This window comes from Natator depressus, chromosome 4 (genome assembly GCF_965152275.1).
Source record: "Natator depressus isolate rNatDep1 chromosome 4, rNatDep2.hap1, whole genome shotgun sequence".
Lineage (NCBI taxonomy): Eukaryota > Metazoa > Chordata > Testudines > Cheloniidae > Natator > Natator depressus.
Window position 1 is genome coordinate 91,506,210 of NC_134237.1, and position 16,174 is coordinate 91,522,383.

Consider the following 16,174-nt stretch of genomic DNA (forward strand, 5'->3'; position numbering starts at 1 on the left):
TAGAAAATGAACATGCAAATAATGCAAGCATTGTGTTTATTTTCTCACTATAAATTATGATTGGGCTTCACAACAACAGACCCAATTGTACAGTTATTATTCATGCAGAATTCCTATCAAATTCAGTGTGAGTTTTCTCTGAAGAGTGATTGCAGAATTTATCCCAATATACAATAAACAGAATTTCATCTAATCATGTTCTTATTTTGATCTTTCCTCATCACTAATATACATAATTATTCCCTTTGCAGGCTGCCAGAAACTGTTTAGTGAATGAGTCAGCAGTGGTGAAAGTGTCTGATTTTGGAATGACAAGGTATAGCCAAGTTGACATACTTATTTGCAATGGTTTTTGAATGGATTTGGCATAACGTGTTCTTGCACTTGAGACATTACATCACTTTAAAATTACAGACAAAAGTGACATTTCTTTCTCCAGGTAACTAACTTCTCTTATTTCCAGTGGTTTGTAAATTGCTCCCTCTCAACTTACTTATTTTGTGGTCGCAGTGTGATATTTTCTTACTTTTTAAAAAAATAGGAACAGCACTATGATGCAACTTGTTTTATGGTGCATTATTGTGACATGCAGTTTAGCACATCTTACATATAGATGGAGGAAGGAGTTGTAGCTTCCACCCTGCTCTGAACAGAATATACAGACTAGGCTCAACCCTTTGTTGTGCATCACTTACGGCGACTGGGCCTCTTAACGATGGGTATAATGGGCCATAATTGGTTGTAAAGTGTTTTGAAATTCTTGAAGTATTGTTATTATGAGAACTCAGACACATTTGGACAATTGGGCTCTCTCTTCTTGCACTATCTGAAGGAATAAAGTTGGACAAAATTTGTTCATGAAAAAAAACACAGAAAAAAAAAAGAAAACCTTCACAGTTCCGGCTTCTGCCATTTTCCAATCTTCTTATGATAGAAGATTCTCTAAACAGAATCTGAAAATTATGTTGATGATGCACAAAGCACAACAGAATCTAGTCTTCAGTAAATGTAGTCAGACCGAGGGTTAGCAGTTGTAACACCTTATTTTTGTAAATAAAGAAAACAGGACACACTGGCCCCAGATAGCCTGGATCTGAGTAAACAGTGACGCAGGAATGCTGGGAGGCACAGTGCCACAGGGTGGTACAATTTCTCTTGGAGTTTCTTTACACTTCTTGCCAGCTCCACTGACCGGTCCCTATGGGGGCACTATGAGGAAGCAATCTGAGAACAGGGACTTTGCAGTTTGACAACAACTGGCACTCTCAGTGTGCCTGGCTCCTTTCACCCTTCCCATCTACTCAACCTGTGCACCCACATGATATCTGAACACAAACTGTCCCATGAGCATCAGATCTCTGTTGAGTAAGAAATTGGCATTTTACAGCAGTGGTTCTCAAACTTTTGTAGTGGTGACCCCTTTCACACAGCAAGCCTCTGAGTGCAACCCCCCTTACAAATTAAAAAACACTTCAAAAATATTTAAACACTATTATAAATGCTGGAGGTGAAGTGAGGTTTGGGGTGGAGGCTGACAGCTTGCGACCCCCCAGGTCATAATCTCACGACCCCCTGAGGGGTCCCGACCCCCAGTTTGAGAACCCCTGACCTACAGTATGAAACTAATAACTACACGGGAAGACTGTGCAACAATGAGAAAAGTTAACAGAGGCATAAATAAAACCTTAGCACCATTACTGAAGTTATTTTCAAATACACTTTATGATAACAATCACTAACCACTAGGTGGCAACATGAGCTCCTTGAAATAAATGGTTTCAGAGTGGTAGCCATGTTAGTCTGTATCAGCAAAAAAACCGAGGAGTACTTGTGGCACCTTAGAGACTAACAATTTTATTTGGGCTTAAGCTTTCGTGGGCTAAAACCCACTTCATCAGATGCATGCAGTGGGAAATACAGTAGGAAGATATATATACACATGAAAAACTGGGTGTTGCCATACCAACTGTAATGAGACTAATTGTTAGGATATAGATATTCAGGCCTGTCCATAAAGGCCAAACTCTAAGAATTTAGGTGTATTCTTATTACTTGGCTAGTTAGAGGTATAAAAGAAAGAATCAAAATCACTGTCTGCCAGTGTAAGGTCCTTCTCTTACTGTGACAGTCTGAGGCCCTGTTCTTAGGCTAAGGCCTTTGGCTAAGCAACAGAGGCAGCCATAAGCTGGGAAGCGACTAGTCACCTCCTCACATTCCAAACTAGTCACATTGAAATAAGGTGCTATTGGGCTGTTAGGAATACAATCCTGTGAGCTGTAGCTCACGAAAGCTTATGCTCAAATAAATTGGTTAGTCTCTAAGATGCCACAAGTACACCTTTTCTTTTTGCAAATCCTGTCCTGATAATGCCCATTGCCTCCAGAGAAAGGGAAGTGCCTAGAAAATGTAAGAGGAAACTTAGTTTGATAGCATCCTGTCTGGCAAGAACTCACTTATCAATAGCTGGATGTGAAATCCTCACTTCTGTATTGTTTTGTCATTATAGTTCCCACTTTGCTATTGTTTGTCTGTATAATCTCTGTCTGGTTCTGTGATTGTTCCTGGCTGCTGTATAATTAATTTTGCTGGGTGTAAACTAATTAAGGTGGTGGGATATAATTGGTTACATAATCATGTTACAATATGTTAGGATTGGTTAGTTAAATTTCAGTAAAATGATTGGTTAAGGTATAGCAAAGCAGAACTCAAGTTTTATTATATAGTCTGCAGTCAATCAGGAAGTGTGGGTGCGTGGGTGAAATGAGAACAGGGAATGGGGGTGGGGAAATTGGAATCATGTTTGGCTAAGGGCAGGAATGGGAACAGGGACACAGGTGTAAGGCTCTGTGGTGTCAGAACTGGGAAGGGGGACACTAAGGAAGGAACCTGGAATCATGCTTGCTGGAAGTTCACCCCAATAAACATTGAATTGTTTGCATCTTTGGATTTTGGGTATTGTTGCTCTCTGTTCATGCGAGAAGGACCAGTGAAGTAAGTGGGTGAAGGAATAAGCCCCTTAACACCAATTAATTAAGATGGGCTCTTATCAGCAGGAGAAAAAAAAAACAAACCTTTTGTAGTGATAATCAGGATGGCCTATTTCAAACAGTTGACAAGAAGGTGTGAGTAACAGTAGGGGGGGGAAATTAGCATGGGGAAATAGTTTTTACTTTGTGTAATGACCCATCCACTCCCAGCCTTTATTCAAGCCTAATTTAATGGTGTCCAGTTTGCAAATTAATTCCAATTCTTCAGTTTCTCATTGGAGTCTGTTTTTGAAGTTTTTTTTGCTGGAGAATTGTGACTTTTAGGTCTGAAATTGAGTGACCAGGGAGGTTGAAGTGTTCTCCGACTGGTTTTTGAATGTTATAATTCTTGATGTCTGATTTATGTCCATTTATTCTTTTGCGTAGAGATTGTCCGGTTTGGCCAATGTACATGGCAGAGGGGCAATGTTGGCACATGATGGCATATATCACATTGGTAGATGTGCAGGTGAACGAGCCTCTTATGGTGTGGCTGATGTGATTAGGTCCTATGATGGTGTCCCTTGAATAGATATGTGGACAGAGTTGGCAACGGGCTTTGTTGCAAGGATAGGTTCCTGGGTTAGTGTTTTTTGTTGTGTGGTATGTGGTTGCTGGTGAGTATTTGCTTCAGGTTGGGGGGCTGTCTGTAAGTGTGGACTGGCCTTTCTCCCAAGATCTATGAGAGTGAGGGATTGTCCTTCAGGATAGGTTGTAGATCCTTAATGATGTGCTGGAGAGGTTTAAGTTGGGGGCTGAAGGTGACGGCTAGTTGCGTTCTGTTACTTTCTTTGTTGGGCCTGTCCTGGAGTAGGTGACTTCTGGGTATTCTTCTGGCTCTGGCAAATCGGTTTCTTCACTTCAGCAGGTGGGTAGTGTAGTTTTAAGAATGCTTGATAGAGATCTTGTAGGTGTTTGTCTCGGTCTGAGGGGTTGGAGCAAATGCGGTTGTATCTTAGAGCTTGGCTGTAGACAATGGATCATGTGATGTGGTCTGGATGAAAGCTGAAGGCATGTAGGTAAATATAGTGGTCAGTAGGTTTCCAGCATAGGATGATGTTTATGTGGCCATCACTTATTAGCACTGTAGTGTCCAGGAGGTGGATCTCTTGTGTGGACTGGTCCACGCTGAGGTTGATGGTGGGATGGAAATTGTTGAAATCATAGTGGAATTCCTCAAGGGCTTCTTTTCCATGGGTCCAGATGATAATGTCATCAATGTAGCGTAAGTAGAGTAGGGGCGTTAGGGGATGAGAGCTGAGGAAGCATTGTTCTAAGTCAGCCAAAAAATGCTGGCATACTGTGGGGCCATGTGGGTACCCATAGCAGTGCTGCTATATATATATCTTCAAGTCAGTGGCACTGCTATGGGTACATCAGCCACACCTCAGAGGCTCGTTCACCTGCACATCTACCAATGTGATCTATGCCATCATGTGCCAGCAATGCCCCTCTGCCATGTACATTGGCCAAACCGGACAATCTCTACGCAAAAGAATAAATGGACATAAATCAGACATCAAGAATTATAACATTCAAAAACCAGTAGGAGAACACTTCAACCTCCCTGGTCACTCAATTTCAGACCTAAAAGTCACAATTCTCCAACAAAAAAAACTTCAAAAACAGACTCCAATGAGAAACTGAAGAATTGGAATTAATTTGCAAACTGGACACCATTAAATTAGGCTTGAATAAAGGCTGGGAGTGGATGGGTCATTACACAAAGTAAAAACTATTTCCCCATGCTAATTTCTCTCCACCCCCCCCCCACTGTTACTCACTCCTTCTTGTCAACTGTTTGAAACAGGCCATCCTGATTATCACTACAAAAGGTTCTCTCTTTGCTGCTGCTAGCAGCCCACCTTAATTAATTGGTCTTGTTACAGTTGGTATGGCAACTCCCATTTTTTCATGTTCTCTGTGTATATATTTTCCTACTGTATGTTCCACTGCATGCATCCAGTGAAGTGGGTTTTAGCCCACGAAAGCTTATGCCCAAATAAATCTGTTAATCTCCAAGGTGCCACAAGTACTCCTTGTTTTTTTATTAAATAAATGGTGATTTCAGAAACTGAACCAGACTGGAAATATCACATGCTTTTGTTTCTTAGGTATGTCCTTGATGACCAGTACACAAGCTCTTCAGGTGCTAAATTTCCTGTAAAGTGGTGTCCCCCAGAGGTTTTTAATTATAGCCGATTCAGCAGCAAATCAGATGTCTGGTCATTTGGTAAGACACTCTTTAGCAATTAAATAAGAAAATTATTTTTTTCAATTCACCAATAAGCAATTAGTGTCCAGTTGTTCAAGGAGAATCTAAACCTCCTAGGAGATGCTCAGTGAAGTCATTGGTCCTGATCCTTCTCTCATTTGCCCCAGTTTTCCACTGATGTAATTGCATTGAAGTCTGTGGAGTTACTTCTTATTTACACAGATGTTAGGTGAATTAGGCCCGTTGGGTAGTTAAGGGACTGAGCTTTTTCAGGATAGGGCCCTTACTGACCACACTTACCATTCAAAAAACAAATCCACAGTTAGTGGCATACATGTATTTCAAAGAAGTATTTGTTAATTTACTTGATAATCTATTCATGCCTTTCATTTTCCAGGTGTTCTAATGTGGGAAGTATTTACTGAAGGTAAAATGCCCTTTGAGAAAAACACAAATTATGAAGTGGTAACTATGGTTAGCCAAGGACAGCGTCTTTATCGGCCAAAATTAGCTACCAGGAATGTGTATGAAGTGATGGTGATGTGCTGGCATGAGGTACATTTCTTTTTCTGTCCTTTCTTTACCACCCAAAAGCTGAGTTTTGTTACCACACCTAATTACCAGTGTAAAATTCCGATTGCATTTTATTCAAAAGCACCCTGCTTAACCATGAATTAGCCTTGAGGATCCCTCCTTGTATTCTTTCCTCCAGAGGAACTCAAAGTGGAGAGAGTAGTGTCTTGGTGAATCAGAATAGGCAGGGCATTCCGTGCATACAGGCACTATGGAAAGAAACACTGACAAAGGTGTGTGTGTGGGGGGGGAAAATGAACAAGGCAGTGAAGCTGCTATTGTTGATGGATCAGCAGGGGCAGAAGGTAATAAGAAATGAGATGAGAAATCTAGGCCAGGTTGGAACTTTGTTTATTCTTGAAGGTGAGTCTTAAAATTTGAAGAGTGTCAAAGGAGGAGCCAATGGAAGAAGACAAAGACAGGAAGAGATCAAATAGGGAATAAGAATAAGATGGTTTTAGTGGCCATGATTTACATGGAGGATGGAGAGATGGGTATTGGAGTGACCACATAGGAGCACTTTGAAATAAACAAGGTGGTTAGATGCCCAGAGGTTGTTACACAGGTAGGGAAATAAAAAGAAAAAAGTGATGAGAAAAAACGTTAACATACAGTTATTAACAGAGAGCAGAACAACTAAAAGGTGAAAACAGGTCAATAATAGAGAGAAAAGTAGGAAGAAATGACAAACAGCAGCAAAATTAAATGTTGTAGTTCAAAAGATACGTTGTTCCACAAAGAGCGGTTGAAGGCACTAAAGCCATATGTTGGGATTTTCTGCATCAACTGATCACACACATTCCTGAAATCACCCCACCCATGCAAACTGAAAACTTTCTCTTTCATTGACTATGGGCCCCATCCTACTCCCACTGAAATCCATATGAATTTTGCCATTGATTTCACTGAAACCAGGACTGGGCCCTGTGACTTGGTAACTTTTAGTATTATTCCAATGACTTTCTGACACTGTTTGTCTCACTCAACTTTTCATGTTTATTTCTTAGGGGAAAAGATCTCTTTTGCTTTATAATTGATCGAGAGCAGGGACAGGAAAAGACCAAAGGGGAAACATCTGTGAAATCAGCAGAGCGTCAGTGTCAGGAATTAAATAAAAACAGGCAGCTGGTAAAAATTACAAAATCCATACACAAATGCAAAAAGCATAAAAGCAAAAATAGTTGAAATAGAATGCCTCACAGAAGAGGAGGACCTTGATGTGTCAGGCATTACAGAAACATGGTCAAATGACAAAAATCAATGGGATACTGTAATACCTGGCTATAAATAAGGCTGCAAGTCTGTCAAGGAGGTCACGGAAGTCATGGATTCTGTGACTTTTCGTGACCGCCATGACTTCTGCAGCAGCTGGTGCTGGCTCAGGGCTGATCAAGCCAGGCAGCCCCTGTGCCAGCAGCAGCAGTTTGGGTGTGTGGGAGGGGGTTCAGGGCTAGGGGAGGGGGTTGGGGAGTGCACGGGAGGCACTTAACTGGGGTGGGGGACTCCCCGGCTCCCACTGGCTTGGCCCCCCTGCAGCTCCTAGGCAGCAGAGGAGTGGGGGGGTCTCCACACTGTGCACTGCCCACACCCGCAGGCCCCGCCCCCGCTGCTCCTATTGGCTGCAGTTCCTGGCCAATGGGATCTGCGGCAGCTGGCGCTTGTGGCAGGAGCAGTGGATCCCCTGTCCTGGCCCCTGCCTCCACCAGCTAGGAGCTGCAGGGATGGGGAACCAGGTAGGGGTCCTGGGCTGCGTGCCACAGCCTGGCTTCCCCCTCCCCCAGTACTAGCAGGCGTCCCGAACCATCCCTGCCAGAGCACCTGCTGCCCCCTGCCCAAGTTTTAGTCAGGGCGGGCATTTTTAGTAAAAGTCATGGACAGGTCACAAGCCCGTGAATTTTTGTTTATGGCCTGTGACCTGTCCATGACTTTTAATAAAAATACCCATGACTAAAACATAGCCTTAGCTATAAACTATATAGAAAGACAAACAATGTTGAAGTGGTGAGGGTGTAGTGCTGAATCCAAAATATTCCATAGAATCTAATGAGAGGACCGTGCAGTTGAATCTATGGATACAAATCCCAAGCTGTAAGAATATAAATATATTAATATGCCTATACTAACCATCTCCAGATCAAGAAAAGGATATTGAGTGCATAACATTGAAAGAGATCAGAGGCAGCAACATCGAACAAAATGCTTTTGAATAACAGCTAGCCAAAAGGTATTTTAAAAAATGACAAGACATTCTTCAAGCATATCAGAGTCAGGAAGCCTGATAGAGAATCAGTCGATTTGCTGGGTATAAAATAATTCATGGTATTAAAAAGGTAGGTCAAGATCTTCTGTTTTTGCTGTCTAATAATACTAGAACAAGGGGACCCTCAATGAAAATAAAAGGTGGTAAATTCAAAACCGATATAAGGAAATACTTTTTCACACAATATATAATTAAACGTGGAACTCATTGACACATGACGTTGTTGAGGCCAAGAATTTTTCCATTCAAAAATGGATTGGATATTTATAGTGATAACAAGAGTTGCAATAGCTAAGGCTAACAAATTTTAGAAGGGATGTTAAATTTCACGCTGCAGAGTTTAGGCCAATCTCTAACGGATTTACAAGGAGGGGCAAATTCTCACTTCTGCCTAATGAGAGGCTTCTGGCACCTTCCTCTGAAGCATCTAGTGCTCTTAGATTAATAAGAAATAGAATAGTATACAACATCATTTTATGGCTTCACCGGGTCTGAGATGTCCTAGCAATACTTTAGGTTAATAGAAATTTACCTGTCACGTTTCTTTCTGCTGCCTCTCATCTGCTTAAATTTAACGGCATTTTTATCTTTTTGCACATATATTTTTCCTATTTTATTTTGTAAACATTATAGCTTCAGCAAAATAAAATCTTTCTGATGTGACTTTAGTAACTGACAGTACAACAAAGCATTTTAATTCCTAGAAACCTGAGGGACGCCCTACATTTGAAGATTTACTGCATATAATTGATGAGATAGTGGAGAGTGAAGATGCTTTCTGAAGAAGAGGAGCAGAGGCACAAGAATGCTATAGTACAGCAAAGAGTCAACATTCAAGAGCATGATCCTGCAAACTTCTGAGTGTTGCTGAATGAAGCGTGGAGAGCCTAAGCATTAACACTTACCATTTTCTCAGCAGTCATGCGGAGTAAGTTCTATGTAATATAAAGAAACATGCACAATATATTCACCAACATGAGCTGTGCGTGCAGCCCCATTCAGAGAAGCTAGCCCCCTCCCACCCCCCAGCCTGTGCTTTCTGCTCAAGGCCCTGCCCCCACCCAATGCCTTGTTCTCACTGACCGGCTGGTCGACCTGGCTGGTGCCCAGAACAGCCCCGTGCCTGGGCTGGCCTGCTGGCACCCAGAGCAGTCTGGAGGAGCCCTGAACACTGGCTGGCTGGTCGGGGCTGAGCCCTGAGCCCAGGCCTCCCAGAGGAGCTCTGAGCCCCACCACAGCCCAGTCCCAGGGCTGCGGCAGGGAGCATTAGCAGAGGATTGGGGCAGTTTAGCCTCCATGACACACTGCCCATGCCTGTGCCCTCTCTGAAGAGTTACCCTGGGGTTAGTAAAGAATTGGGATTAATGCATGGAGCAAATTATAGGACACAGCAAAAGTGCAGACACTTAAGTGCAAATGATGTATGTAGTTTCCATGTTTATGAGTTTCATTTATTCTTGCTGCCAGACAGTAGTAGGAGCTGCTTGTGTACGTAAGAGTTTTGCTTAAAAACTAAAAGCAAAGTCATTTGGTGAGGGCCACCTACTCCCATAGGAATGCTTCCAAAGGTTCTCCTGAAATATTATTTGTCACAGCCTGTTGATTGATGCTTTATGCCAGTGATGAGCAACCTGCAGGCATGTGTTGGCCGCAGCTTCCCGCAGCTCCCATTGGCCGGGAATGGCAAACTGCGGCCACTGGGAGCTGCGGGCAGCTGTGCAACTGTAAACAAACAGTCTGGCAGTCCGCCAGCAGATTATCCTGATGGGCCGCATGCAGCCCATAGGCTGCAAGTTGCCCACCACTGCTTTAGGCCATATACTGGGGCCAATATTCTTGCTATGTCATTAATCTGTTTTACCCACTCCCCTCAGCTTACTTCTCTCATCTGTGTGTAACAAAGCACCATGGTCAACAGCCTAGACCAGTGGCTCAAGTGCAGCACTCAAAGCCCTCACTGTAGGATTGAGCCCTAATTTATTTTATGCCAGGAAGTGTTTCTTGGGAATTTTTCACCCAGAGAGCATCTGGGGCCAGTCCTGAGGCCAATCATAGCGATAAACAGCATGCACAATACATCACAGCTGACTTTCAGTGGACTATAGCACATTGAATTTGATTAACTGTTAAGTAATTTATATACTAAATGTACTATAATTGTATACTGTACACATTTATTTATATGAAATGTAAGTGTTTTGTTCCTGAAAATGTTAAAGAACAACAAGTTGCTCTATATTATATGTTACACATACAATGTGACATATCGCATCTGTGGATGAAAGAAAACATACTATGAATTAGATTTTCTATCATTCTGTCCTTGATCATTTGTGAAATAAGCTTTATAGTCTTAATAGCAAATGTCATACTACAATATGTGCATAATAAACCAAATGTTAATTGTTTGGAAACTTGAACAACAGTTTGTCACTGATTTGTTGTCAGATAATGATTTCTGGCCAAACATATTGCTGGTATAACTGTTGACATCCATGAAGTTACATCAGGGATGTACAGGACTGAACATATTTAGATATGTATGTTAATTTACTTACAGCAATATTCAGTATCAGAGGATATATACAGATGGTACATACAGCCCAGAGCCACATTATGAAATATTACATATTTAGACATTTTATTTGAATAAAAGTAAGGATTACAGCAGATGTACAGCTGATATGGTTTGTGGGATATGGTTTACAAAAGCATGATGCGTCTGATCATGCAAAATGCTGAGGGTGCTATATAGGGTTGAGCGCCTTTAACCCTCACCAAAGGTCCCCATATGCAAATTAGGTGTAATATGCATACAAGGTGATAAATTGGTGGGGATTATTAATTAAGGCCTAATGCAGCAGTCCTTTCTATTGAAGTCACTGAGAGTTTTCCATGTAGAACAACAGTATGGTCAATTACATTTCAAACCAAGTCGTTACAGGGGAAGTTGGTAGTGAATCCTGTACTTAGGTTGCCTCACACTTACCCATTGCAAGAATCTTTTTATAAGGTATCTTGTGTTTTTTTTTTTTTTGTTTTTTTTTTTTAAAGTCTAGCCCTCCTATTGTTCCCTGAGGGCCTTTAAATTTGTTAGGGAGAAAGTCTTTGGACTAGAGAAGAGGCTTTTCTTTATCCCATGAAATTCCATTCAGGTTTAACAGAGTTGTGAACTGTTGAAAAACACCACTTCGCTTCTCTTGCTAGCATTGCTCAGAAAAATTATGGTTGCATGAAAAAATAATAAGCAAACACAAATATTCTAAAGACCCAGCCCCAAACAGCCACCAAAATAGGAGCAACAGCACATGCTATACTGTGAAAGCCTGGGAGCTGCCAGAGCATCTGTAGCAGCTGGGCTTACCCTGCCCTGCAACCACCCCCAGCACATGGCCCCCATATCCCAAATCCCACCCCTTCCATCCTATGTGATGGAGGCATCACATGGGACAGGAGCACCCCCAACTCTCAGGGCAGAAGAGAGAGACAATGCATTCAGTAGGCCCTTGTAAATGTCCCAGACCCAGTACATAGTGTCAGTTGCCATCTCCTCCCTAGGATAACATCCTTTGGGTGCTGCTTGCTAACATAGTCAAGTGACAGTAGTCTGTGTTGAAGGTTTGGAGCTTGTAACTCGGCTAACTGTATCTCATGCGCTCCCTTGTGGCCAACAGTCATGCTACAGGCAACCTGTCTCAGTTTCCCCTCTTGGACTGTTCAAGAAAAAGCTTGTATTTAAGTTTATTTGGTCAAAAATAGCCCTCCTTGGGGACTGGGTTTATTAATATAAAAGAAACTGTAAATAAAACTCAAAACTCCCATAACAAAGTCAATTTATAAATCCACACAATCCAATGTTTTTCTTCCTTCTCCCAAGCCAAGCATTCCTGTCTGGGGCCTTTGAAGTTCCCTCCTGCTTGATCTGGGGTTCTCCCAGGCCTCCCTGCCTGGGAGCTCTGCAGTCCCCTTCCCTACACAGAGAGCTTTCAGACTCTGCCTCAGCTTCCTAAACTGCCCACCCCCCATTCTTCACTGCAGTGTCCTACTCCTTTCAAACTGCAATCACCTGATTCCTCTCAGGCAGCCCATCCTGTAAACCTCCAGCCCATGGAGGCAAATCACTTTGTTACAGGGCTCAGACCCTTCAGATGATGCATGATAGGGGAGTTTTCCTTTTTTAAAAATAAAAAACCCAGGAAATTACATACAAAATACCAAGTTAAAAGAAAGTTATTTGGGTGCAAAGTCAAGCATATGAAAGTTGGGAAATGCTATATTTAGTTAGTGCAGAATTAGCGTTGTTGGGGAATTTCCAGCAAAATAGGGATTTGTCAGACAATGTCAAATTGTTGAACGTGAAATGTTTTGTGAAAACATATTGGGTTCAATTCACTTTTGATGAACCGCAGGGCCTCTAGGAGCCACAGCTCTGAGGTAGCCCTGCCATATGGACAGTCTCAAGGCGAGGGAGCCCCAGGACTTCCAGGGTCTGCAACTTCTGGGCTACCCCAACAGAATCATGACAATTTCATTTAGCACCTGCCATGATCCTGGGAGAATATTTCATATCATTCTGGGGTATATTAACAGGAGTGTCCTATGTAAGAAATGAGAGATAGTTGTCCTGCTCTACTTGGCACTGGTGAGGCCTCAACTGGAGTAATGTGTCCGGTTCTGGATGCCAAAATTAAAGAAACAATTGGACAAATTGAAGAGAATCCAGAGGAGAGCCAAATTGTGGACAAACTGATGAGAGACCACAGGAGAGCAACAAAAATGATAAAAGTTTTAGAAAACCTGACCTATAAGAAAAGGTTACAAAAACTGGGCATGTTTAGTTTTGAGAAAAGAAGGATGAGGGGGAAATCTGATAGTCTTCAAAAATGTTAAAAGAACAGTGATCAATTGCTCTCCACTGAAGATAGGTCAAGAAGTATTTGGCTTAATTTGCAGCAAGGCAGATTTAGGTTGGCTATTAGGAAAAACTTTAACTATAAAGGATAGTTAAGGACTGGACTAGGCTACCAAGGGAGGTTGTGGAATCTCCATCTTTGGGGATGTTTAAGAAAAGGGTGGATAGACACCTGCCAGGGATGCTCTATGTATATTTGGTCCCGCCTCATTGCAAGGGGCTGGACTAGATGACCTCTCGAGGTCCCTTCCAGCCCTATATTTCTGTGATTCAATTCAGAAACACCATGTGTCAGTTTTCTAAATGAAAATTGTATGGAATTTCCATTTGTCAGGAAATTTTTAAATGTTGAAATTTCCCGCAAATCAGAAATTCTGTATTTTGATTAGCTTTTGTTTTGATAGTCTTTAATTACATGATCCCATACTATTTTCCCCACAGGGTCCCTGCCAAATTCACAGCAAAGGATGGACACAAAGGACTGGACTTAAGGTTTCATAGGAAACTGTAAATCTGACATTTCTCAACTTTTGATTTGTGACTTTGCAATCAAAGTTATGTTATTTTAACGTACTTTAAAATATGTATTTTTACTGAAGTTTATCTAAAAGGTAAAGATTGAATTCCCAGTGCTGTCCTCCGTCAAAACACTTGATTTAAATATAGTCTAGGCTCCAAATTGTTAATTTTGGATTGGGTCAGCTTGTCATTATAGTCCGTTGCTTTGTTCAACTTTTTAGTACTCTGAAGGGAAATCTGTAAATGCTGTCTTGTAATTTTCCCTGGACAAGTTCAATCACCCTCAGAAACTCCTTTCTTTCTTTTTCTTTTTATTGTTAAAACTTAGTTTCATATAACAATAGGCACAGAAAATCTGCCTGAATTGCACTGAATCCTCTGGTATATGTCTGCTCTTCTTTCTAGTTTCAGACTTTTTTTTAAAGTAGACTAGATATCTAGATTTCAGTTGAGTTATTCTGCTGTAGAGCAAAATGTGATACAAGAACAGGGCTTCAGTGGAAATACTTCTGGTGTGAGGTTAGTATCAAGCCTCTGATTTTTTTTTTTAAAACAGGAAAGTAGGTGGGGTTAAATTTTGCCTGTGCTAAACCATACCTCTTCTCTGAGCTAGGATTTCAGTTAGAGAGATTTTACTGTTACCGACACAACTGAAGAAGAAGGATCAAATTTTTATTTGAATACAAGCAGACAATCAACTATGATTCTTTCTACCTGTAAGTAATGTGGGCCATGTATTTTATGCTTTATGTTCTGTTTTGTACACTAGTTAGCAATGAGCTGCATAAATATCACCATATTTTCCCAATTATCCTGCTCTTAAATTGTCATACTAATACGCATGTTAAAATTGTTAGTGTTAACTTTCCAAATTACTTCACAAAATTGCTATGATGGCTTCAGCAAAGCTACTATAGTTACCAACATACGGACTACTGAACACAACAAATGGGGAACCCAAGAGGATCAGGAACCAAAGGACTGTCCTTAAGAGGGTGTCGTGCATAGACATGACAGGGAAATTTAACAGCATTATAGGCAAACTTTCTGATTATGAAGAGTTCAGCTCAATGAAGAGCTAAGTGATAAAACTTCAGGAATTTCAATATTTTTCTATTAGTGGAAAAACAACATTTGGTTTGGAAAAAAGTATGTAGTTTTAGGAGCAAACTATACTGTTGATTTCCAACAGGACATGATTTTACACTTTTTTTCAGTCTGGATGAAAGGCAAGCAATATCTAATCAATTGTCGGGCATTCTATATATCACAAATGAGATGTTTTTGATGAGCAAAGATAGGTTAGGTGGGCGGACTACCCCTCAATGTGCCAATGTACACAGGTAACTCAATCTGCTTGAAAAAGTGTTGTTCAGAATTTGGTACAAGAACACAATTGCTTAGAATCAGACTAATTATCAACATTTAGCATCAATCTATCAGAAATGGCAAAACAAAATAAAAAAAAATCTGAGTATTAGATTATAAAAGACAAGTGACAAGAAAAACAAATTTCTGACTTGGCTGTTGGTTTTGTCTAGCTAACAGATTCCATTCTAATTAGAGCAATTTTTATTAGGAGATAGGAAGGAAGTGGTACACATTCTTATGCGTATATCGGCCACATATGTGGGCAGCTATATCAATTTAAAGAGCACCCATGGGTCCTAAAATTTTGTGCAGCACCTATAATCTTAATCTTGTGGTTCCAGTGTAGAATTTAGCAGCAATGGGAACATATCAAAGATCAAAGGGTTCCTGCACTTTCATTATGCCACCTTTAATTTTCACAGAACTGTCTCTCTAGCATCTCCTCAAGCAACCTGCCTCTCCTCCTCCCCACAGGCATCTTTTTCTTCCCCCTCCCTTCCTCTGGCACCCAGCACACCACTCTTCTGCTGTGCATAGCTAGAACCAGTTGCAGGTCCTTTCCTAGATTGTTTACTCTGATGGCAGCTGCTCAGCATGACAACTAACTATGCCTCAGGGTACGCTTAGTTACTCATTTCCCATTATTATGTCTCCTGCACCTATATCTCTTCAGGTATTTTCATATAATATATAGAACATACATATATAGAACATATAACTAGTCACTGTTTTAAGGACAGGTGTTTTCCTTCCAGCCACTTTTGGGGAGGAGAGGGCAAGCTATAAGACTGGTTGACTTTCCCCTTGTGATTATTTTTATCTGGGAGCAACACAGAGCTTTGTTTCAGACTACCAAACTACATCATGGCTGGAGAAATGAGATTCTTAACATTACCACCAAAGACAAAATGCATGACAAGCTCTAAAGCCAAAGGGCTGAATCCTCAGCTGGCATAAATTTTAAATCATTGACTATGTTTTGGTAGCTTAAGTGAAAGCCCAGCATTCAGAGAAGTAAGGATTGAAAAGTGTGCTGTCACCACAGCTGCTTTATGCAGACATATTCCCAAACAACTACTTACTGAAAACAAGTCACACACAAAATACATCTTCGTATTAACAGCAAAAGGAGTAAAGGGCATTTTCTTTCCAGTGCCCTGTCCCATTTTGTGTGTGGGATACAATATTTCAAATCTCAACAGCTACTACACGTTCCCTTTGGAAAATGCATTTAGGACCAACTCTTGGATTCCTTACTGAGGCAAGACTCCCACTGAAATCAACAAAAATTAGTGATC

The 16,174-nt window shown here is 41.2% G+C and overlaps 2 protein-coding genes across 5 annotated transcripts in view; both read left to right on the top strand.

The window, feature by feature from the left end:
- TEC (tec protein tyrosine kinase) overlaps positions 1-10,306 on the top strand; it is an 87,948-nt gene extending 77,642 nt beyond the window's left edge. For 2 of the 4 annotated variants that reach the window (XM_074951449.1, XM_074951450.1), the window contains exons 12-15: positions 252-316; positions 5,141-5,259; positions 5,639-5,796; positions 8,779-10,301. In XM_074951449.1, the coding sequence (XP_074807550.1) occupies positions 252-316; positions 5,141-5,259; positions 5,639-5,796; positions 8,779-8,856 (420 nt within the window). In that variant the 3' untranslated portion in view covers positions 8,857-10,301. Of the gene's footprint in view, positions 1-251; positions 317-5,140; positions 5,260-5,638; positions 5,797-8,778 lie in introns of all 4 variants that reach the window. The other 2 variants (XM_074951448.1, XM_074951446.1) reach the window with 2 other exon arrangements.
- The window catches only part of LOC141986678 (tyrosine-protein kinase TXK-like), a 71,730-nt gene continuing 64,419 nt past the window's right edge, over positions 8,864-16,174 (top strand). The window contains exon 1 of the mRNA XM_074951451.1: positions 8,864-9,002. Coding sequence (XP_074807552.1) covers positions 8,996-9,002 — 7 coding nt within the window. The 5' untranslated portion in view covers positions 8,864-8,995. The remainder of the gene's footprint in view (positions 9,003-16,174) is intronic.